Source organism: Dermacentor variabilis, chromosome 1, assembly GCF_050947875.1.
Source record: "Dermacentor variabilis isolate Ectoservices chromosome 1, ASM5094787v1, whole genome shotgun sequence".
In the NCBI taxonomy this organism is placed as follows: Eukaryota; Metazoa; Arthropoda; class Arachnida; order Ixodida; family Ixodidae; genus Dermacentor; species Dermacentor variabilis.
The window spans coordinates 235,252,978-235,276,977 of record NC_134568.1 but is presented as its reverse complement, the minus strand read 5'-3'; the positions used below and the strand labels follow the sequence as shown (position 1 = coordinate 235,276,977).

The 24,000-nt window shown below is 51.1% G+C and overlaps 1 protein-coding gene across 3 annotated transcripts in view; it reads right to left on the bottom strand.

The window, feature by feature from the left end:
• LOC142559753 (cuticlin-3-like) overlaps positions 1-24,000 on the bottom strand; it is a 46,274-nt gene that overhangs the window by 9,474 nt on the left and 12,800 nt on the right. For 2 of the 3 annotated variants that reach the window (XM_075671370.1, XM_075671386.1), the window contains exons 2-4: positions 17,348-17,416; positions 7,964-8,332; positions 5,619-6,050 (exon numbers count right to left, since the gene is read on the bottom strand). In XM_075671370.1, the coding sequence (XP_075527485.1) occupies positions 5,619-6,050; positions 7,964-8,332; positions 17,348-17,392 (846 nt within the window). In that variant the 5' untranslated portion in view covers positions 17,393-17,416. The remainder of the gene's footprint in view (positions 1-5,618; positions 6,051-7,963; positions 8,333-17,347; positions 17,417-24,000) is intronic. The other variant, XM_075671378.1, reaches the window with a different exon arrangement.

Sequence of the window (24,000 nt, the reverse complement as noted above, 5' to 3'; positions counted from 1 at the left end):
TAACTCCCCTCAAGAATTTTGGAAGAGGTTGTAGAAGCTCTTGGAACTGAAGTCCGAAAACAAGATCACTTGTGAGATTGCAAGTGCCAAGTACTTACCTCTTTCGGTTGATTCTACACCTGATTATATAGTCACAGGGATCAACTTACAGTGGTCATCCGCTACGCCGCTAACGATGAGCCTGAAGAATATATTTTTTTATTGCGATAAAGACTTGCCCTTAAGGCATAATTCTTGGTGCGTATATGTGTATTATATGTGTGCTGTGAGGCCTGTGTTGTGTATGAATAGAAGCAGTGTTTTGTGGAATCTGTTGTCATGTATCCAGCGGTCATAGCTGGTTGTCACACTGTAGCGGAGGCCGGCTTGCAGTAGGAGACGCGAGCGTTCCGATTTTAAACCAGTACATGTCCATATTAGGTGGTATGTATCTGCTTCCATCACAGGAACGGAGCAGTATGGACATGCAGCACCCAGTGGTAAATGCGACCAGTTCCACCTTGATTGGATTGGATTGGATTGGAGAAACGTTATGTATGCCTGCAGTTGGGCGCTCGCGCGCCCCGACGAGGGCCTACGTCATCCTCGAAGGTGCCGTTACTCGGCGCGGGTCTCCGCTCGCCGTTGCCGGCTCGCTGGGTCCGTGCCTTTCGAGCGCCTCGAGGACCTGCTGGACGGCCCAGAGCTGATCGTCTCGGTCGAAGCTCTTCACGGCTGCCTCGAGCCGCGGTGGGAGTGTTCTTGAGTTAGCGTCTTCTGGATATTTAATGCAGTCCCACAAGATGTGCGTGTAGTCTGCGGTCGCCCTCCGGCAGACTCTGCACATATCTGTCGGATATGTCTCGGGCCGTACATGCGATTCAACAGTTTCGGGCTCGGTAGCGATCCGGTCTGGAGTTGTCTCAGTACTACCGCCTCCGCTCGACTCAGTCTCGGGTGCGGGGGTGGAAGAGTCCTGCGAGCCAAGCGGTAGGCCTTCGTGATTTCATTGTAATCCGTCATGCGGTCCTTGGTTCCGAACCACGTCGGACGGTCTGTCGCCGGGGCGCGGTTGGTTAGCGCTCGCGCCGCGGCGTGTGCCGTCTCGTTATGGTTCTCATTGCGTTCCGACGCGTCGCCCGCGTGCGCTGGGAACCACTTGAGTCGTACTTTTCGTTCGTCTAGTTTTACCGCTCGCAGTACGCGCTCAGCCTCCCTGCAGATTTGCCCTTTGGCGAAGTTTCGCACCGCCTGTCTTGAGTCACTCAGCACCGTGTGGCAGTCTGCGTCGGCGATGGCCAGGGCGATGGCTACCTCCTCCGCTTGCTCCGCTTCGGTGTTTCTCACGCTCGCTGCCGTCCTCGTGGCGCCGGTTGACGCCTCTATGACGACCGCTGCGAAGGCGTTCCGTTGGTATTCGGCCGCGTCCACGTACCGCGCATGTTCGTCGTTGGCATGCTGGTCGATGAGAGCCTTGGCCCTCGCCGCTCTTCTTCCCTTGTTGAACTCGGGATTCATGTTCCTCGGTATGGGGTCGATTCTGGTCTGGCGTCGGACCTCTTCGGGGACGGGGAGCTTCATCTCCACCTCGTTCGAGCGTCTTATTCCCAGAGCGTCCAGTATCTTCCTCCCGGCTTTGGTCATGGACAGCCGCTCCAGTTGAGAGGTCCGTTGCGCTTCGGCTATTTCTTCGAGCGTATTGTGTAGCCCGAGTTGTAACAAGCGGGCCGTGCTTGTGGACTCGAACAGGCCCAGCGCTGTCTTGTACGCTCTTCTGATGAGCACGTTGATTTTGTTTCGTTCGTGTTGCAGCCATCTGTGGTAGGCTGCAACGTACGCGACGTGGCCGATGATGAAAGATTGGACGAGCCTAATTAGGCTCTCCTCTCTCATGCCAGCCTTTCTGGAAGTGACTCGTTTGAGGAGTCGAATCGCGTTGGCTGTTTTTGCCTTGAGACGGGTGATGGTTTCGCCGTTCCTTCCGTGCTTTTCGATGACCATGCCTAGGATCCTAATTTTGCCGACCTCGGGGATTACGTTGCCGGATTTGGTCACGATTCTGATTTTTTCGTTTTCGCGTTGTCTAGTCTTGCCTCTGCTGTATTTGGTAGGTGGGAGTATGAGAAGCTCCGATTTGCTCGGCGAACATCTCAGTCCGGTGCCTTCCAGCTGGTCTTCTATTGCGTCGACGGCGGCTTGCAGCGCGCCCTCGATGTGGGCGTCGCTGCCACCGGTCACCCATATCGTGATATCGTCCGCGTAGATGGTGTGCCTGACGTCTTCGATGCACCCGAGCTTTTCGGCCACTCCGATCATTACCAGGTTGAACAGCATTGGCGAAATGACCGATCCCTGTGGTGTTCCGGTGCTCCCGAGCTTCTTCTCTTGCGTCTGTAGGTCGCCTGCTCGTAGCTCGACGGTCCTGTCCGTGAGGAAGTCCTTGATGTAGGTGTAGGATCTTTCCCCCATGTTGAGCTTGGAGACTTGGGACAGAATCGCCGAGTGTTTCACCTTATCGAAGGCGCTCTGCAGGTCGAGCCCTAGGATGGCTTTGTTGTCGCGGGCGCTGCCGCCGTCATCGATGATTTGGTGTTTGAGCTGCAGCATCGCGTCCTGCGTGCTGAGATGCTGTCTGAAGCCGATCAAAGTGGCCGGGTACAGCCCTTCTCGTTCCAGGTAGTCTTGCCACCTGTTGAGCTGGACGTGCTCCAGCACCTTGCCCACGCAGGACGCAGTCACGGCGACGAAGTCACAGCGACTTCGTCGACGCCGTGTGCTGAGACCGCCCGATGTATGAGCTTGAGATAACAGCCGGTGTAAGAGCCACCCCGGCCCGGAGCCTCCTAAGCACAACCTCCTCCGCCCTAGTAAGGTGAAGGGGGAGGGAGCAGACACACGGTGGGATAAGAGCTCGTGTGTCCTGCCGGAGAAAATTTTTACGGGCTCGGAGCGAGTTAAGGGGTTGAGGTGGGAGGGGAATAGGCGGAAGATCAGGATAAGGAGGGCAGTGTGCCTGCTGGTCAGCAGCAATTTCTCAGATTTTCTCGGGTTTTTTACCCATGGCATAACCAGTCACAAAGGGGAAGATATCGCGAATTCAACGCTCGAGTTTAAAAAAATTTTTCGGAGTTAACTTCCAAGACTGCCGTGTCCAGTCATACGACAACGCGAGCAATATGGCTGGCAAATGCTCCAGCACGCAGGTTCATTTGAAAAAAATCAATCCGCAAGCAAATTTTATCCTTTGCGCTGCTCACTCTCTTAACCTGGTCGGGGCGCATGCTGTAGATTCTTGTGGGTAAGCTGTTAGTTTTTACGGGATTGCACAGCGTATGTACGTTTTCTTTGCTGCGTCTACTCATCATTGGGCGGTACTCCAGGCTCACTTGAAACAAAACGCGACAGCGGTAATGCCAAAGCAAATCTCAGACACGCGGTGGTCAGCGCGAGCGGATGCAACGAGGGCTCTTGTGGCAGGTTCTAAAGAAATCAAAGCCGCCTTGGTGGAACTATACGAAGATCATTATGAAGAAGCAGAAACGAAGCACGAGGTCAATTCTTTGCTGAATGCAATGACAACGCTGGAAATCGCGCTGATGGCCAAGTGTTGGAATAGAGTTTTGCAGTGCCTCAACGCCACCAGCAAGGCACTTCAGAGCGCAACACTCATTGAATGCTGCCGTAAGCCTTATGAAATCGTTACGTGGTTATGTATCCTGCTTAAGAGATAGGTTTGATTAAATTGAAAAGCTTGCGAAGGAAGCGTCGGACAATTCTTCGTACAAAGCAAGCACCCAGAGAAAGCGAATACAGTCGACAGGATACGACAGCACTGAAGGCACGAGCACGTCAGAGCCACAAAACCCTTCAGCTAAGTTCAGCTGTGAAACCTTCTTCGTCATGATTGACAATCACCTGCACGTTCTCACAGCTCGCTTGAGCGCTTACACCGAAGTCTGCTCGCAGTTTGCTGTTATTACAGATTGGAACTGCTTTTCCCCAGCGCAGAGTCCCTCCACCTGCAGGCAATCCTTCTGATCTGGCTGTCACATTTCCCGATGAGCTTGAACCGTTTATTTCATTTGGGAGCAACGAAGGCTGTTCTTCTGTGGCACACATGCTGAAACGTCTATTGAAAAGGCGCAGCGCGACTGGGACGGAGAAATTCAACTTTGAAATGGGACGTGTACACGTATTAACATGTTTTCTCTTTTTATTCATCTTTTAAGAAAAGAAAGAAAGGTATGTATGTTTCTACAAGCGTTTTCGTGCCTTTTGATGGGACAGATTCTTGATGAGATCTTCAACACTGAGCCTCCTAAGAATCTCTGTCTCTACGCTCAGCAGCGACAAATGGCTGAGGCGGCTGTCAGGCATCGTTGATCGAAGCCTATTCTTGATCAATTTCAGCTTGTTGAATGATCGTTTGCCAGTGCAACTTGTGACCATCAAGCAAGAAAAATTGCGGTAAATTTATTCCGCAATTTAATAGCAGAAAAGGCGTGTGCAATATGAATGTGTTTCCTTCTCTTCTAAAAGTCGATATTGCCTGCAAAAGTGTAAATGTATTACCTGTTAAAAAGTGAACGATCTGTGCATAAATGAAAATATGTACGATTGTTTATTCGAGAGGGTTATTAAAAACATTTACCCTTCTTTCAGTATGAACCAACTAGCCCGACAAATCTTAATGCTGTCTATGTCTCTTCGTCTCCTGGTATAGTTCAATTCCGATGTCAATCTCTCCACGTGCTCTGCGAGAAAGTAGACGCCCAGGCGATGTTCATAAACACTTCGGAGATTCTTAGTAGATTCATGTGTTCTTAGTACCGAATTCTAAAAAGCGTCAAGTCTCAAGAATTACGAGAGGGTAAGGCTGGAGGGAAAGGAGGGTCCCCTCCCCCTTTTCTTTAACCGGGCCCTCAGCACTGTTAACCGGCCCTGATCGCGGGAGAAGGGAAAGGCGCCGTCAAAAAGCATGCTTTGTTTCGGGTCTCTTCAATGAAAGAAACGCTACTACTAGCATGGCAACAGTTGAGGACAAGCAGTAAAAATTATAATTCAAGGTATGATACGGCACGTTTCTGCTCTTTCTGAAAAATAAACACCCTGCAAGTTTGTAGGTGCGGGCAACTGACGCAGGGCATGCAGACGCAAATCCGCACTAAAGCACGGTAGCGTCAAAAAAGACAACACGCAATCGGCATTCCAGCAAATCAACACTTCAGTCACGATGCGATGCACCGTGTGCAGGGAATGAGAATGCCGACTTTCTCGCAGGCTACGAACAATGGCGCAACACTACGTCGAACAAAAACGACTCGCTGTATGTTCTGTGTACTGTAGGTAGCGCAAGTGGTGCAGACAACGTAACATTTAACATCACATCACGACTGTCGTCGTGATTGTCAATGAACGCAAACAGCACAGAAAGCTTCGCTTACATCGATTCCCACTGTGAGTGGGATCTGCATATTTCTTTATCTTTTTTTTCTTTTTCATTCTCTGTACCTTCATGCAGTACTTAGAGTGCACTAGACGAAAAAGAAGAGCTGTAAGAATGATATCCGTTATTATCCCATTTAATAAGTATCCTATTTAGGCAACGCTATTGAGAATCGAGAAGACTTGAGGCTGACCTTGTCGGGAAACTTGAAAGCCTTGAGGTACGCGAAGGCGATGGTGCTGGCGCCAGTGGCACCCGTGTTCCGCGTTTTCTGCCAGGGCCCCAGCAGCTTGGGCTTGGCGACGCAACCTCGCGCGTCCGTTAGCTGGACGGCGCGGCGCGGGTCGCCGTCGTGGGCCAGGCAGTCCTTGACGAGCACGTCGAGGTCGGCGCCCAGCGTGTACACGACCAGCGTGAGCGTGTCGCCGATGCGCACCAGGCCCGTGACGGGCGGCGAGAAGGGGCCCCGGCCTAGCTGGACGTCCATGTACGAGTCGGCGGCCGACGAGCCCGCGTAGCGCGCTTGCTGCACCTCCAGCTGGTTCACGCTGATGGACGAGCTCACCGTCCGGTCGATGTTCGTGTCCCACGAGCAGCGCAGTCGGCGCGCCGAGTCCGACCACTCCTGCGCGCACGCCCCGCTTTAGGCAACATTCATGTCACGTTGCAGAAACGGTTCGGCGCAATAAATACAACAGGTGTCCGACGTCCAGTGGCAGCAGTGAGCAGCTTAGGCACCGGCCTCACTCACCAACACTGACACGACCCGGTGCCTCTTCTCGTTCAAAGAGAAACGCTGACCGTGTGTTCAGGCAGGAGCTCTTGGAAGTGCTCAAACTGTGCTCTCGCACTGCCATAGTGCAAGCCACAGCTGTGTATAGAAGGAAGAACGAGTCAAGTGTGCGTTCGTCCCTTTTTTCACTCGCCCGTGTTCTACACATACACATCCACGCCAACCAGCCCGGTCGCGACGGTGTCCCCGCGAGAACAATCCGAGAGCAACTTTTAATTCGACCACTAGCTATAGAAGCCGCATATATACAGGGTCTTCAAAGTTAAACTAACAGCAATTTTAATAAAAGCGCTATGCCAGCTACGCAGCATGTGACTGCGCAAGTGGTTTATGCGCTTTGGCGGACCCAATTTTCTCGACAAATTAGAGTTACCAAACTCATAATTAACAAAAACTTAATTTTCTTGATGTCGCGATTGCGGCATATGGTTATATTTAAGACTAAGACAATCGTATTTGAAGACCATTTCACTTTGATTCTCCTTAAGTGCATCTGTTGCGAGACATCAAATTTGACACTTATTCAGCTAACTTAGCATTCATGAGCATGGATCTCGGCACAACGTCAAGCCCCCATTGTGGCGTAGCTTACTGCGTGATGGCATATCATTCACATGCTGGACGAAGCTGATAACAGCTGCGCTCTTGCCATCGGCAGGCGAAAATAAGCAAACACTGACTCTTTTGCTTTGCCTCATGCTGACGTTCCCTTGGACATTCTGTCGAGATCCACGCACACCCCTGAGTGCGAAATTAGCTGAGTGTCAAATTTTATTATGAATATCTCGGAACAGAAGCACTCCAGGAGAATCAAACAAGGTGAAGTTGTCCTCTAACACAATTGGCTTGACATTTCACATATAAACATATATCATAATCGTGACAGAAAAAATGTTAATGAAGAAGTTTTTGTTAATTATACGTTTAATGACCCTGAATGAATGAATTATGGGCTTTTGCGTGCCAAAACCACGATTTGATTATGAGGCACGCCGTAATGGAGGACTCCAGATTAATTTTGACCACCAGGGGATCTTTAACATGCCCCCAATGCACGGGACACCCGGGACGTTTTTTTTGCATTTCACCTTCATCGAAATGCGGCCGCAGCGGCCAGGATTTGGTCCCGCGAGCTGCATGGTGCTTAGCAGCGCAACACCATAGCCGCTAAGAACAGTGGCGTGTGTTTGATGACTCTAATTGTTCGCAAAAGCTGTGCCCGCCAAAGCGCATAAACCGCCTGTGATGACAGATTTTGCGTAGCTATAGCATCGCGTTTTTATTAAAATTATACTCTTAGTTTAACTTTGAAGGCCCTGTATATTGTGTACCAAGGAAGGAGAAAGAAATACTGCGAACGGATTGAAGCAGTTAAGTCTGAGAAAAAAACAATTAACTTAAATATAAGTAACCTAAATACATAAACAGCCCCAAAATATTACCTGTCATGAAGAGGTGTCACGTCCTCTTGCAAGTATCAGCTTTCAGCAACGCGATGTCGAGTTTGCAGACTATGCGGCACGTTTTTTGTTCTTTCCGACAGCATACGTCGGGGAAGTTTGGCTACTGAACATCGCTGGCCGACGCAGTTCAGTGGCCAGACCACCAGAGCGGGGAACCGTGTACCTTATATGGCCTCCCTGGACATACCGAGCGGCGTGGGCGTGCGAACCTGTGCGCCGCCTGTACGCCCTGCTCGACGGTTTGCTTTCCCAGACCACAGCCCCGCACACACACACACACACCTGAATCCTGGGCTCATTCTGAACCACGATGGTGTTCTCGATGTAGGACTCGCCGTCCTTGCCCTTGCGCTCCACCTTGGACGAGCCGCAGCGGTCCGCGCGGATAACGAACTCGAAGGCGTTGCCGGGCGTCGCGTCCGCCTGCACGTGCCGGCACTCGGGCTGCTCGAAGTGGCCCTTGGAGTAGACGACGCCCGCGAAGGGCGCGCCGAACTCGACGCGCACCTCCATCGCCTTCTTGGTGCAGCGCACGGCCACCTTGGAGACCTGCGCCAGCCCCTGTGGCGACGACGGCAGCAGCGACGCCTGGTCCGCCGGCGTCGTAGCGCTGCCCTGGCGCGCGCGCCGCGGGCTTCCCTGGGACGCCACCTGCACAGGCGCGCAGCTCGGCGCTGCACCAGACTGTTCCCCCGTTTCAGGGGCCGCATTCAAGACGCATCACTTTCGCGGATCATCGCGGTCACTGCGCGCGGTTGTAAGCCCGTGTGTATGGGATGCCCGTCGCTCCAACGAGACGTTGCCCGGGTCGACGTTTCGGCTTCCGCGCGGCGGCCGAAATGTCATTTGTTTTTCTTATTTTAACTTTTGTACGTGATTGCTAATGATCACAATTTGTAACATGTTGATAAGTAGCATTACAAAGCGATCATACATCATGACCCATGCAGTGTTAGTTCGCTCGTATCGACAGTGCCGTGTAGGCTTTGGCTTTCACCAATTGCTGTATCCTCGAAGGAGATCTACCGAGAATACGGACACAGATCATAGAGCAGGAAAGTGGAACAAACTACGGGTGGGAAAATACTATAGCTTCTTTAAATAATTGAGAGTCGCTCAATATATATCAAGAACACGGGCGGAAAGAGGCCCTCCTTGAGGTATTTTTATTTCATTGCTTCACTAGCACCTTACCGACAAAGATGTTTTCACAAACTTATGGATAACAGACTGAATGTCTTTCACTACCTTGCGGGCCACGAGCCTTAACCAAACGCTGTAAATATATATATATATATATATATATTGTAAGGAAGATAACGAACGTGCGCACAGAGTCAGCAGCATCGGCAGCATCAAGCGCGCAGCAGAGGCTCGAGCTCGGGAACTGCTCGGTGCATCCTAGAACTGGCGGTCGCTGCGAACCCCAATAAACCTCCTTTATAAGTGGTGAAGCCGTGCGGTGTAACGTTCCATTCTACCATCCTGGAACTCCGTTCTCGGACGCTACCCTCCGCCATGTCGGACGCCGACCAGCAGACTCTTCCATCGCCACCCGTCCCTTGCGCTGGCACCGTTCGCCAGCGGGAGCTTCCTATCTTCAGCGGAACCGACGGCAACGACGTTGAAGAGTGGCTGTCGTCCTACGAACGGGTGAGCGTGCACAACAAATGGAATGACTCGGACAAACTGGCTTACGTATCATTCTACCTCCCCGGCGTGGCCAGTGTCTGGTTCAGAAATCACAAGAGGGATATCCGAACGTGGTCGGCGTTCAAGACTTCAATTACATAAGTATTTGACCGACCCACCGTCAGGAAACTCCGAGCCGAGCAGCGTTTGCGTACACGCGCACAGGACACGGGTGAGACATTCACCAGCTAAGTAGAAGACGTTCTAGATTTGTGCAGGCGCGTGAACGCTGCCATGACGGAAGCGGAAAAGATCAAGCACGTCATGAAGGGAATCGATGATGACGCGTTTCAGATGCTTCTAGCCAAGGATCCGCACACTGTTGGCGACGTCATCAGCTTGTGCCAGGGCTATGGTGAATTACGTAAGCAGCGAGCTCTGACAAGGCGACATACCACACCTAATGCGGCGTCACTCTGCAGCCTGACCACCGGCCCAGAACAAGCCTCCCTGATAACCCAAATTAAGTAGTTCGTGCGCGAGGAAGTCGCACGACAGCTATCTCTGGTGTCCGTCACTCAGGAGTCTGCCAGCACTTTGCCGTCTCATCTCCGTAACGTGATCCATGAAGAGGTCTCGGTAGCGCTGCCGGCTGTTCACCAGCAGGATGTCGTGACTACACCAGTCACTTATGCTACGGTTGCTGCAATGGCCCCTCGCACTGTGTCCGTGCGTCGCTTCCAGCAGCCTGTGCACCGCCCTCCCCCTCCCGTCCCCTGGACCACCACTGCCGTCGCTAACCCGTGGCGTACGCCGGACAATCGCCCTATATGCTTCTTATGTAGGTATCCCGGTCATGTCGCAAGGTTCTGCCGCCGCCAATCGCAGGCGTTCGATGACGATCGCCGAGCGCCCTATGTTCCGCCTGATTCAAATGCGCCTTACGGACCCTTCGACCCATCACCAGCTCGCTCCCAGACTGATCGCCGTCCTCGCTCCGAACGCCTCCGATCACGCTCCCCACGTCGCCGATCGCTTTCCCCTATGCGTCGACGACCCGTCTCTAACGAAGAGGAAAACTAGACGACGCAGTTCCTGAGGCAAGAACTGCGCAAGTGTCGACATACCGAAGTCCTCCTCCTTTACCTGCCAATGTCATTGATGTTTTATCGAAGATGCCGCTACAGTCGCCCTCGTCGATACCGGTGCCGCTATTTCAGTTATGGATGCCAGGTTTTGCCATTCGCTTCGTAAAGTGACGACGTCTCTGTCTGGATTGTCGCTTCGAACGGCGAGTGCTCAACCCATTTGCCCTACCGCTGCTTGTACTGCCCGTGTGACCATACAGGACATTTTGTACGCAACTGAATTCATAGTTCTTTCATCGTGCTCCCACGCCGTTATTCTGGGATGGGATTTTCTCTCGCGCCACAATGCCATCATCAACTGCGCTCGGGCTGAGATTGAACTTTTCCACCTTGGTGACCTGGCCTCCGTCGATGCTCATCCTGCCGCTAAAATTGTCTTGAAAGAAGACACCTGTATTCCCCCGTGCTTTTCAGCATTCGTACCAGTCTTCTGTAGTACCATATCCGACGGGACGGTCATCTTCATGCCCTCTGAGTTCCAATCGGTCGGCCGAAGTGAACGGACGTGTCGTCGGCGCGCTCCGCAACCACCGAGACTACGCGACCTTCACCGACCGCCCTTGACCGCCCTTGCCCGGGCCGCTTTCGCCGGGAGTCATATGGGAAGCGGCTTTCTCGCCGTTTCCCACCGACCGCCTTTTCTTCCCGGGACTTTGTTGCCGCTCCCCGCGCCTCTTTGGACGGGTTTGTGTGGTGGCCGGCGACTTTAACGCTCCGCATACTGCATGGGGTTACGTTAAATCGCAGGCTAAAGGGACCCGCTTATGGAATGCCATCTGTAACATGAGATACACACTGCTTACCGACCCAGAGCACCCCACTCGGATGGGCAACAGCGTATCTCGTGACACCTGCCCTGACCTTACCTTCGTGCGCAATACTGGCCCAGTCGTTGCGCACGGGCCTTTAGAAGAGCACCTTGGTAGTGACCACTACATTGTGGCGACCACCTTGTCACGGGGTGCGCGGAGGCCCGAGCGAAATGTGCGTATAACGGTTTGGGCGAAATTCAGGGAACGTCGCCAGGACCCACCTGAGCGCCAAGGGTACGAACGCTGGCTTGACTCTCTCGCACAAGGTCTAGAGGCCACCACCAGCACACTGCGCACCACAACCGAGACACCAGACATAGACCCGCATTTACTTCATCTTTGGAACGCCCGCAGAGGGTTGACACGACGATGGAAACGACAACGCCTCAACCGCAAACTTAGGAAACGTATAGATCAAATTACACGGGAATCTCAGGAGTATGCAGAGATCCTTATGATCCTTAATGATTCGCAAAGCGACGAAGCTGGCCCATGGCCTCCCGAACTATACATCCACACATCGTCTCCTTAACTTAGGGACACATAACACACTAGGCGAGCTGCTAGAGGCACATTGGGTCAGCCGTCGCCAGCGCCTCCTACTCACTCCTACTGGCCGCTATCTTCTCACACGGCTAGGATACTCTAGCTGTCCCACCCCTTGAGTCTGAAATCCGTCGAACGATCTTGTCGTCAGCGATACGCCAAGCACTAAGTATTCATCCATTGCCACGTAATACGCACCCCGAGCATGACAAAGGGCGGCGCAAAGCCCGTGTATGATACATTGGCCGCATGCTTGCAAACATCCCGGAAACACATACTTTATGCACGGACACATCACGCACTCAAGAGGGCTATACCTCGGTAGTTTTGGATGGCACCGAATCCATGAGAGACTCTGCTGCAATGCGCGGAACAAATGCCGCTTACGGATAAATTCTCGGTGTTGCTCTTGCAATTCGATACGCCATCCGCGTTCCTGAGGAAGTGTATATATTGACGGACTCGCAACAGGCATGCCGGGCGTTCATATCAGGACATGGCATCCCGAGAGCGACGCACCAAATTCTCAAACATATCCCGCAAAATACACCAACCACACCTCCCCACATCCACTTACTCTGGACCCCTGGTCATACCTCGCTGCCGGGTAACGAACGCGCACATGCGGTTGCCCGAGAAATTTCCCTCCGGGCGACTCGGCGTGGTGAGGCGACTAGTTCAGAGTGGGGGGATCCCTTGCTCCGTTACAAATACATACTCCGTCATTATACACGCATTCGTCGCACCCACGCCGCACCACCGCCGTCCTTCTCGCGGGAGGAAGCAGTGGCATTACGCCAGTTACAAACCGCAACATATCCAAATCTTGTCTCTCTCAATAAATTCTACCCACACTGTTATGCATATCGTTGCCCTGGCTGTGGCAGCTCGCCCACAATCTTCCACGTCACGATTGAGTGCACTGCAAACCTCTTTCCTCCCTTGCCAACTCTCATTTACCCCCTACGCAACAAAGAGCTGTGGGACGATGCCCTCCGCGACGGACCTCCCGAGGTCCTCCGAGCTGTGATACAACCGGCTCGAAACATCGCCGGAAGCATCTTAGGGACCCTGGACTGAGGGTTCCTCCCACACTGCTCTTGCCATTCAAATATTATTAATAAAGATGTTTTAATCTCTCTCTTCATGCCCTCTCATCACTTTGTTACCCGAAAAGCGCTTTCTTTGCCCTTTGCAGCTCTTGACCTTGCCGCCGGTGTCAGCACGATGCCCATTCATCTTTTATCGCCGCTATCACTGCTCCGCCGCGAATGCCTTGGTTACGTCGAGTCGGTCGATTCAACACGGATTGTCTCCGTCCTCGACGAAGTGCCTTCTACTGCCGTCCATGAACTGAGTGCCCTCTCCGTACCCGACTCAACATGGACTGGTGTGTTCAGCCCATTCATCGCCGAAGATCTGACGCATTCGCAGCGATCTCAACTTCTCGCAATCCTTCAGCACTTCCGCCGTTCTTTCGACGTTGCGCAAACATCTCTTGGCCGTGCATCGACGGTCGAGCATTACATCGATACTGGCTCTCACTCACCGCTGCGACAAAGACCATATCGCGTGTCCGCTACGGTACGTCACGTCATTGCAGACCAGGTCGATGACATGCTCCGTCGAGGCGTCATTCAACCTTCCCAAAGCCCATGGGCCTCTCCCGTGGTCCTCGTCACAAAAAAAAAAAAATACGGTTCCATCCGCTTGTGTGTTGATTTTCGACGGTTGAACAAGATCAGGCTGAAGGACCCATTACCACGCATCGATGATACTCTGGATTGTTTGCAGGGAGCCGAGTTCTTTTCTTCGCTGGATTTGCGGTCAGGCTACTGGCAGGTTCCGATGGCAGAGGCCGATCGCCCGAAAACTGCCCTTGTTACACCAGACGGCTTGTATGAATTCACCGTCATGCCTTCCAAGCTTTGCAACGCACCTGCTACGTTCGAAAGAATGATGGATAATGCTCTGCGTGGCCTCAAATGGAAAATCTGTCTTTGCTATCTTGACGACATTGTGGTGTTCGCCCCTGATTTCGCAATGCACCTGCCCCGCCTCCAGCACGTACTCACTTGCTTGACCAACGCCGGATTACAACTTAACCTGAAGAAGTGTTGATTTGCTGTTCGTCAGCTCACAATTTGCGGCCATGTTGTGTCAAAGGAGGGCATTCGCCCGGATCCCGAGAAGCTACGTGATGTTACTGCGTTCCCAAAACCTACCACTATGAAAGAGCTCTGCAGTTTTATCGGCCTCTGCTCTTACTTCCGGCGATTCGTTTGAAACTTTGCCTCAATTATATCGCCTCTCACGCAGCTCCTTGGTGGCGCTATAGAGATCTCTCATCATGGTCTCCAGCGTGTGACGACGCCTTCACAACCTTGCGCCGTCTTCTCACGACGCCCCCCATTCTTCGCCATTTTGACCCTCAAGCGCCAACCGAAATCCATACCGATGCAAGCGGTGTAGGCCTTGGCGCTGTGTTAGCACAGCGTCAACCTGGCCACACAGAATACGTCGTCGCATACGCGAGTCGCACGTTAACCAAGGCGGAGACCAATTACAGCGTTACAGAAAAGGAGTGTTCGGCCATTGTGTGGGCGCTTGGCAAGTTTCGCCCATATTTATACAGCCGATCGTTTGACGTAGTGACCGACCACCACGCACTATGTTGGCTGTCGACGCTCAAAGATCCATCGGGCCGCCTTGCTCGCTGGGCATTGCGAATCCAAGTTTACCGTTCCGGGCGAAAGCACTCCGACGCTGACGCGCTATCCCGATCGCCGCTTCCCCCGAAGGCCAGTCACGACTCCTCCTGCGAGTGCACATTATCCTCTCTGGACGTTGACACTATCGCTGCTGCACAGCATAATGATCCCTGGACTGCAACTCTGCTCGACCTTCTCTCGGATACGTCGAAAGTTCCGGCGTCACGTACGCTTCGGCGCCAAGTTCCTCATTTTGCGATTCGAGACCAGCTACTATATCGACGCAACAATGCCCCAGAGGGACGCACCTGGTTACTCGTCATTCCGAGAATCTTGCGATCAGAACTCTGCTCCTCGTTCCACGTCGAACCTCAGTGTGGCCACGCGGGAGTCTTCAAGACCTACGAAAGACTTCGACATCGCTATTACTGGCGGGGAATGTATAATTTCGTTCGAAAGTTCGTCCGATCTTGTCATGAGTGCCAACGCCGCAAAGCGCCACCGCACAACTCCGCCGGTGAACTCCAGCCTTTACAATGCCCATCCCGACCCTTTGATCGCGTGGGCATAGATCTCTACTGGCCACTTCCGTTGGCTCCTACCGGCAACAGGTGGATAATAGTCGCGGTAGACCACTTAACCCGTTATGCGGAGACTGCCGCTCTACCAAATGCTACAGCGCAGGAGGTCGCCAATTTCATACTTCGCCGTTTTCTCCTTTTTCATGGAGGTCCACGTGTACTTTTAAGCGACAGAGGCCGAGCCTTCTTATCTGAAGTCATCGAACACCTGCTTGCTAAATGCGCTATTGTTCATCGTAAATGCACTGCTTATCACCCACAGACTAACGGTACCACGGAACGCTTTAATCGAACTCTTGATGACATGCTCGCCATATATGTCTCACCTGATCACGCTAATTAGGACCTCGTTCTTCTGTTTGTCACCTACGCCTACAACACCGCGACTCAGGCCACTACCGGATTCTCGCCCTTTTACCTTCTTTACGGCCGTCATACCTCGCATACAATTGACACCATTCTGCCCTACCGGCCGGACCCATCCGAATGCCTGCCTATCTCGGAAGCTGCCAGACACGCCGAGGAATGTCGCCAGCTGGCCCGCCGATTCACCTTGCACGACCAGAACCGTCAAAAAGCCGTTCACGATGCCCAGAACTCGACTTCCACTTTTCTCCCGGGCGCTCTCGTCTGGTTGTTAGTGCCACACCGCACGCCTGGGCTCGCTTCAAAACTCCTTCCGAAGTACGACGGGCCATCCAGCGAACATCACCCGTTAATTACCTGGTTGAGCCGCTAATGCCGCCGTCCGACATGCGACGTCGTAACCGCGATATCGTTCACATTCAGCGTCTCAAGCCGTACCACCATTCTACCGTCCTTCCAGAAAACCAAGTCGCCAAGATGGATCCTTTATTTCCGCGGGGCCATTGTAAGGAAGATAACGAACGTGCGCACAGAGTCACCAGCATCGGCAGCATCAAGCGCGCAGCAGAGGCTCGAGCACGGGAACTGCTCGGTGCATCCTAGAACCGGCGGTCGCTACGAACCCCAATAAATATCGTGTTTTGCTGGACCAAATAAAAGTTTATTCACTCACTCACTCCTTTATAATATATATATATATATATATATATATATATATATATATATATATATATCTATATATATATATATATATATATATATATATATATATATATATATATATATATATATAGAGAGAGAGAGAGAGAGAGAGAGAGAGAGAGATGTGTGTGTGAGACTGTGTGTGCTGTTAAGTGTTTATCACTGTACGTATCATAATCATCACCCAGCACCTGGAGTGGCATGCCAGGCGAACAGCCAGGCTAACATCTCTAGTACATCATTAAAGCTTGTTTCTCTCTCTCTCCACTATCAGAACAGAAGGTTCCAAGTCAACAATCACAATCCACACAAAAGGCTATGAATGAGCTGTTAGTGTCCCGGGATATTTGCACGATAGATGGCGACAATGCTGCGCGCGCTACACCTGCATTGTTTCAGCGGGAAGAGGGGGGGCGGTTAGTTCTCTTTTGGTCTGTCTCTTCCCATGTCATTCTGCCGTGCAGCGTTGCCTACCGGAACTACCTCGAATTAACTCCTCCCTCTCTATATATTTAACATAATCTCTGTTCATCTCATCTACACTTCTATATTTTCAACGCTCAAAGCAAAACGACATGCCATTCCTTTACCGTTGAGTTCCGCGCATGCCAATTCGTCCTGACGTCGCAAACATCTGGTAGTGCTCGTAGTGCATGTGCCATTTAGCTACAGAAGTACTCAAGTGCCACGCAGCACGCTACAAGTAAAATTATTTCGTTCCTCACTTTGTGGCGATTAGAGCCAGCGTTGTCTGCGTTACCAGGTGTCACCGCCAAACGCCCATGTAATTCAATAATTTCGTAATCGTTCAGAAGGGATCCCAGTTTTGCAATTATTATTTAAAAAGAGGATGGTGTCTAAACTTTGTCTGAAAGAGCTAAATGTGCAAAGCTTTGCAACTTATACATACCAAAAACAACGATCGAAATCTAAATTTTTTGTGTTCTTTAACTGAAGAATTGTCCAAATTAAGTGCAACGACAGATTATCTTCTTGCAGTGTAAGCGCTTGCACCTTTCCAACGTGTGTGACATTGCTAACATTACGCATAATCGGCAAATTCGCACAGATACATGATACGACACAGCCGTGTAAAAACGCGAACATCTCCCTCATGAAAGGCTAAACCTTTTTTTTTTTTTAGCAGCTAAGGGAGGCCAGTGCTCACCTGAACCAGAAGGGTCACCAACGCCAGCAAGGACGGCCGCCTCATGGCTCCACGGTGGACGCACCTGCACTGCAGAAACGTCAAATGCGATGGCGAGCGTAAGTGCTTTGCGGAGCAGAAAGGGTCTCGTTTCATTTGTGACCCTCTGTCTTTTCGTAGCATTGATTCAAGTTCACAACTGAAATAACTTTCACAAAAGTTTATTGAGGCACTCTCTGGAGAGTCTATACATAAACCTGCTAATGCCTGCAGACGTACAAAAAAAAAAAAAACCGCTTGGACGCCTGTTGGCCCGGATTCGACCAGCCAAACAGACCTGCTAATGACTTTCATCTACAGACGACTTGTATTCTCCCTGTAGTCAGAAGGAAACACTGATGAGAAGCAATCTGCTTGAAGTCGGTTAAATGATATTTAGACCCTCTAAAATAATTTGTGTAAGGGAAGGTCGTGCTGGTCCGAGTTTCCATCTTGTCGAAAGTTCGGGAAGGGAGGGCAACTCGAACTTTGGAATGACCGCCATTGCGGCTACATCAGCCAGGCAGTCGCGGGCAACAACTATTTCGCCACAGACCGCGCTTACTGCTGGAAGCTGCGCTTCGGGAGGAAAAGAAAGAAAGAAAGGCGAACGAACGATCGTCGCGCCCGCATTCCCCATTGAAATATAGTATATATACTGATCGGCCTTCCTTTGTGACGTCGTGGCTCAAGGCGCGCGAGTCTTCTGTTACCTGTAAGGACATAGGGCCGAATTCACAAGGTTTCGTAAGTGCTCTGCCACTGGCCAGCCGCCTTCGCCGATAGTATGTCCACCATCAGGTGTGTGGCTGGAATTTTCTCTTACGAACAATCCTAGCGCAAGAGCGTCTCGTGAACACGGGTCGTGCTTCCTATTGCGGGCCTTACTCCTCTTGAATTGGTGAGGAAAAGAAGGCAGGAAATGGTGTGTGCGTACAGAAGGCACGTCATTGCGTTTTACTACGGACACGTTCCCATCCCTCCGTCCATTTATTTCTCATTGTAGCGGGAAGGAAGGTTTAATGCGCCGCACATCGGAAAGGCGATAGAATGAAAAGACAAGCGGGCATCGTTTATTCCCGCCTCTTTGTCTTTGTTTCCTAGCGTCGGTCACCGCCTCCGACTGTCGTTTTGCTCGGTGTTGCAGCGAACAAGAAAAATGATGAAATACTAATGACAGAAAGAGATAAAATAATAATAATAATAATAATAATAATAATAATAATAATAATAATAATAATAATAATAATAATAATAATAACAACAAATAAAGATTGAATAGTCAGGGCATTATGCATCTGCCAGCAGCGTGAAACAATGAACGTCGCGCGTCGGAGGGTTTCCCAAAGCCGTTCGAAAAGCCGAGAGGAGCACCGGCGGAAACTATTGGTCACGCGTCTCTCGGATCGTGCGCACCGAGTCGCTCGACGCGAAACGACGGCAGCCGCATCGAAATGCTCGGTGTAGCCGCGAGGGCGTCCCGTTACAGCCGCGTGCGGTGAGCTCGGTCCCGCGCACGCATCCTGCGGCCGCAGTCGCGCAAAAGCGAAAACAAAGCGAGGAGGAACAAAGGGGAGACGCGCGCAGTGCTGACCGCCGCCGCCGTGCGCGCCCAGAGCGGCGGCCGGTTCCACCTGAGGGCCACTAGACCGCGAGCGGCATCCCATTGTTCTGCTGGCCGCTCGCGCCCGCAACAAAGGGGAAACACGGGCCCGCCATGTGTCAATTGCCGCCCCTGTATCCGACGCCCGGTGTTCGGTCACGCGAACGTGCGGCACACTGCCTCGAGGGCATGCGCCAAACTGAGGTTCGGGCAAGAGGGTTCTGTTATTCCGCTACCCCCCCCCCCTTTCTTTTCTTTCTTCTTTCTTTTTCTTCTTCTTTCTTTCTTTTCTTTTTCTTTTTTTTTGCACACAACGCGCGCGCTAAGCCGAGCGCAGACCTCCCAAACACAGCGTTCAAGCAAAGTAGGCAAGCGTCTCGGAGTGGATGAGCTGTTCGTCAATGTAGCCGAATTTCGCCCTTTCGGTGCCTCTCAAGTGCGGCATTGCAGTTTCTTACCTGCTGCCGAGCGACGCGTTAGGACCGCGCGGTTCTTTCGTGAGTCAAATTCCTTGGGAAGCACAGATAAGAAAAATATAGAGCAATTCATGAAACTTGCTGCAACAAAAACGAAGGCGATACGTGCGTGAGCACCTCATCGATCGCTCTGGCCATGGAAGAACAACTTGACTACCCGATTCAGCGGCTGCGTGCTGCACGCATGTGAAGAGTGGTGGAGCCCATGTACAACGATTAAACCCTTCTCTCTGTTCCCGTGTGACCTGCGAGTGTAAGTTTCACGCAGTAAAATTAGTTGAAGACCAATTTCCTCCCCTGTCCCGTTGTTCTTTTTTCTCTGATCAAGTGATTCTTTTTTCTACAAGCGCTGGAAATGTCACGAATGTCTAACAGAGACAGCGCAAATTGTGTAACATAAACTGTATTATACACAGCATTTAAGAGCGAGCAAAATCAGCACGATATACTAGAACTTAACACTGCAACCTAGGTTGCGTGAGTTCTGCAAAACCTCTAGACGCAAAACAGCGCTTTTTTCTGACCCTTTTCGTGGTTCAAAAGGAAAGGCTTCGCGGGGTTGAACATACGAGGGGAGATAAAAAGTTTTGCAACTTGGTTATAACCAAATATCTGACAGTGATCTCTCTCTGCCTTTTGTTTAGGTCATCTCTGCAGCCTAGCAAAATCTGAATATCAAGCCTTCCAGCTTGTTACTTGGTGTGCATCAGACAGTCAAACATGGCGTCCTCCCACGATTTCAAGCTCGAGTACCGGAGCGTTGTCAAATTTTTGTGCAAAGAAGGAAATTCCGCCAAAGAAATCCACAGTAGGATGGTGAATGTCCTTCATATGCTACAGTGACTCGGTGGTTCAATGAGTTTAAATGTGGCCGTGTGTGCGTGGAAGATGACCCAAGGTCAGGGTGGCCGATTACTTCAACCAATTCGTACCATTCAGCCTCAGCAGAGAGCCTTATCATGAATAATTGCCGAATCAACGTGTCCGAAGTTGCCGGAGAATTGAACATGTCTTACGGCAGTGCTTTCACTATCATACACGATATTTTGGTTATGACGAAGGTCTCGGCACGATGGGTGCCACAGAACCTCTCAACGCAAGATCGACACCACCGCTTGCATTGCATTCATCAAGGGAACTTTTGCACCTCTATTCAAGCGGCCCAGAAGATTTTCTCTCCCGCCTTGTGACTGAGGATGAGACGTGGCTGTATCAGTGGGACCCAGAAACAGAACAGCAGTCTATGCAGTGGAGGCATTCGGGGTCCCCTCCCCTGAAAAATTCAAAACCCAACGCTCATGGAGGAAAGTGATGGCGACACTTTTTCGGGACGCAAAGGGTATCCTGCTCATTGAGTATCTTGAAAACAGTAGGACAGTTACAGGCGAATACTACGCCAACTTTCTTCGAAAACTGCGTATAAAGCCATCGTGGAAAAACGCCGAAGATTAGTGACAATAGGTGTCCTCCTCCTGCACGACAACGCCCCGGTTCACAGGTCTCGTGTTGCCCAGGCTGCCATTCGAGAGTGTGGTTTCGAACAGCTGGACCACCCACCCTACAGTCCCGAGCTGGCCCCGAGTGACCTTTATTTATTTCTGAATTTGAAGAAACACCTCAAAGGAACGAAGTTTGATGACTTGAACTCGCTTCAAACTGCCGCAGAGGAGTGGCTTGGCAACCAGGAAGAAAGCTTTCTTTTTTTTTTTTGCAAGGTCTCAGAAGCTTTCCAGAAAAGTGGGAGAAGTGCATTAGTGTGAGGGGAGATTATGCTGAAAAATGATTTTTTTTTCCCAAGGTCTGGAAGTTTTCCTGATATGAGAGTTGCAAAACTTTTTGATCACCCCTCGTATAGTATATGATCGGCTGCAACGGCAGTTACGGAGCCACCCGAACCCCGGCACTTGGGTCAGAACAGCACGCAGCCTAGATCTGTTATATCCAAAGAAAACTGTAGAAGGAGGACTTGGGTGCATGAAAAAAAGAAAAAGAAGAGAGAGAGACGTAATAAAGAAAGAAGGAAAATGTCTAGACACAAACAAAACGAACCACAACATTATTCGGCAGCACGTGCTATGGTGATTGTAGCTATATGCATTATGTTCAACACGTTGTCGCTCGAAACGATCAATGGTAACGTCCACCCGAACAATTCGCGATAAGTCGGCGTCAAGTTTTACGCACCACGGAATTAAAAAAAAGTAAGTAATCATTTGGAGCAGTAAGTCCACGCGACTTACTCAACGCGCACCTTTCTGTACCCGCGGGTGAGCGATTACAGAACCGGTCACCTCGGCGCATGCACGCCGTGCCAGTTGTGTCGTGCCATATAACGAGAAAATAATTAACTTAGTGCTCAAAGCAGTAATGCGGCTCGGAACTCGCATACCATGCGAAGCGAGCCCCTTTCTTTCGTCGGGAACTAGGTCGTGAAAAATAGATCACAAAAGTAATACATTTTTGAGCAAGCTATTACGCCAGATTGGTGCACCTGCATACAGCTAAGAATGCTGCTGAAGCAGTGCTCTCAATACCAGCGTTCTCAATGTACTAAGTGAGCTCCAATCCGCGTTCTATGTGGCCTTCTACAGCAGACTGTTCGTGTTCCCAGATACGAGGCTGGCATAGAAAAAAAAAAAGACCAGGGAGATGCTTCAGCTCGACAACGGCTCCCGAGAAACAACAGACCAGGTATCGTCCTCTCCGGCGGCCCTCTGCGAGCGTGGGAGCGCACGACGTCTTTGTCCTCGCGCACAGCGGCCATGAACACCGACAGACAGCGAATGGAAAGCGAAGCAGCAGGGACCGTTCCGAAAGCCCCGATCGGTAGCATCGATAGCGAAGTACTCTTACCTATAACGTAAGGACATATTGTCATACATGTCAGGTTCACTAGCCTACGGGACCGCATGGCTTGCTTGGCCTCATGCGTATCGCTCAGTGCGGCAAAATAGGCACTGAAAAGGCAGACTGCCAGCCAGACAATGGAACAGCCGTCTTCCTCGAGCATATTCGCGCACGAAACGCACGACACTGAGGGGGAAAGGGGGGGGGGGAACAGAAAGAGAGGCGCTTTAGGGATTGCCGTTTCCGTTTTGCTGCCCTCATTTCGAAGGTGACGCGTTAGGATTTGCGCTTCTCCGTACACGCGAGTCACGAAACGTGGCCCGCTTGTTGGCGTCGCTGGCCAGCTGGGCCCTTATTAGGTTAGGCAAAAGAAGAGAAAGCCGGCGGAGCCGACCGAGCGTCACGCATCCGCGGGTGAGAGCGTGGTGTGCCGCCGCATACAGCCGGTCAAGTCGACCGTGAAAGTGTGCGGCCTTTTCCGCGGGTCCTCATTTTTTTGCTCTGCCTCTCTCATCACCCCTATTGTGCCGCCTCTTGGAGAAGGCGCAGAAAGTGTGGCCGAGATAGCCTGCCGGGCAGGTGAAGAGGAGTCTGTATATATGATGGACTGACACCTGCCCAATATTATCGTTTCTTGTTTGCTGCGTCACAAAGAAATCTGCCAAAAGATGTGCGTTCATTTGTCCGCGCAGTAATTATAGTGTGCGTATTTTCCCACAGATAGGCTCCGCCACGCGCATGCCGGCCTCCCTATATATTCGTGCGACCCCTTAAATCGAAGGCTACAGATATATTCGCATCTTGATGTACATACATGACAAGCTAATTAGGTCGTAAAAGCTCCATCTATTCCGCACTTATCGCCTGTCTGCAGTCCATGTACACGCTTTAATTCTTTCCTTTTCTTCAGAATTTGTTGGCTGAGGAAACGCTGTTCATACTAAATGAGAGTTCACTCCAAGCGGAACCGTTAATAAGTGGGCTTGACCTGCAGTCTCTGCCAGAAAAGCTCAGTGCCAGTGTATATATATATATATATATATATATATATATATATATATATATATATATATATACCAATACCAATGTACCCCAGCAGACCTGAAAGCAGCGTGTGTAGGCAGGCGTATCTGGAACTGTAAAACGGATTCAGGAGTTCCATCAGCGGCTGTCATGCCGAGTTTCTGCTCCATCGCACAAGAGCGGCATATAGCGCGAAGAGGACGGGATGCAGCTGGCTCTTGGTCCCCTCATGATTATGATCATAATGGCGATAATAATAATAATAATAATAATAATAATAATAATAATAATAATAATAATAATAATAATAAAGAAACAGTTCATCGAAAAGCGTCCTCATGCGAAGGTTAGATTGCCAGAACCTTTTGCCATTGGTAGGCTGTCTTCGCTATAATGTGCCGAGTAATGTGTGTGTGTGCGCGGGCGCGCGCGCGTGCGTGTGCGTGCACGTGTGTGCGTGTGTGTGCGCGTGTGTGGCTTAATGTAGTACTGATTTCACAGCTCATCATGTTTCCCACGCAACAATACATGATGCATCAGGACACTTCATTAAAATTTCCAGAAAATGGGGCCGCACTGACTTACCAGAGAATTATGTCGCATAATCTTGAGCCAGTGTTCATAAAGAGGTTCTTACGCTAGCACCGTTAGTGAGAGCAAATGCCTTCCCAAGTCGGAAGACTGGA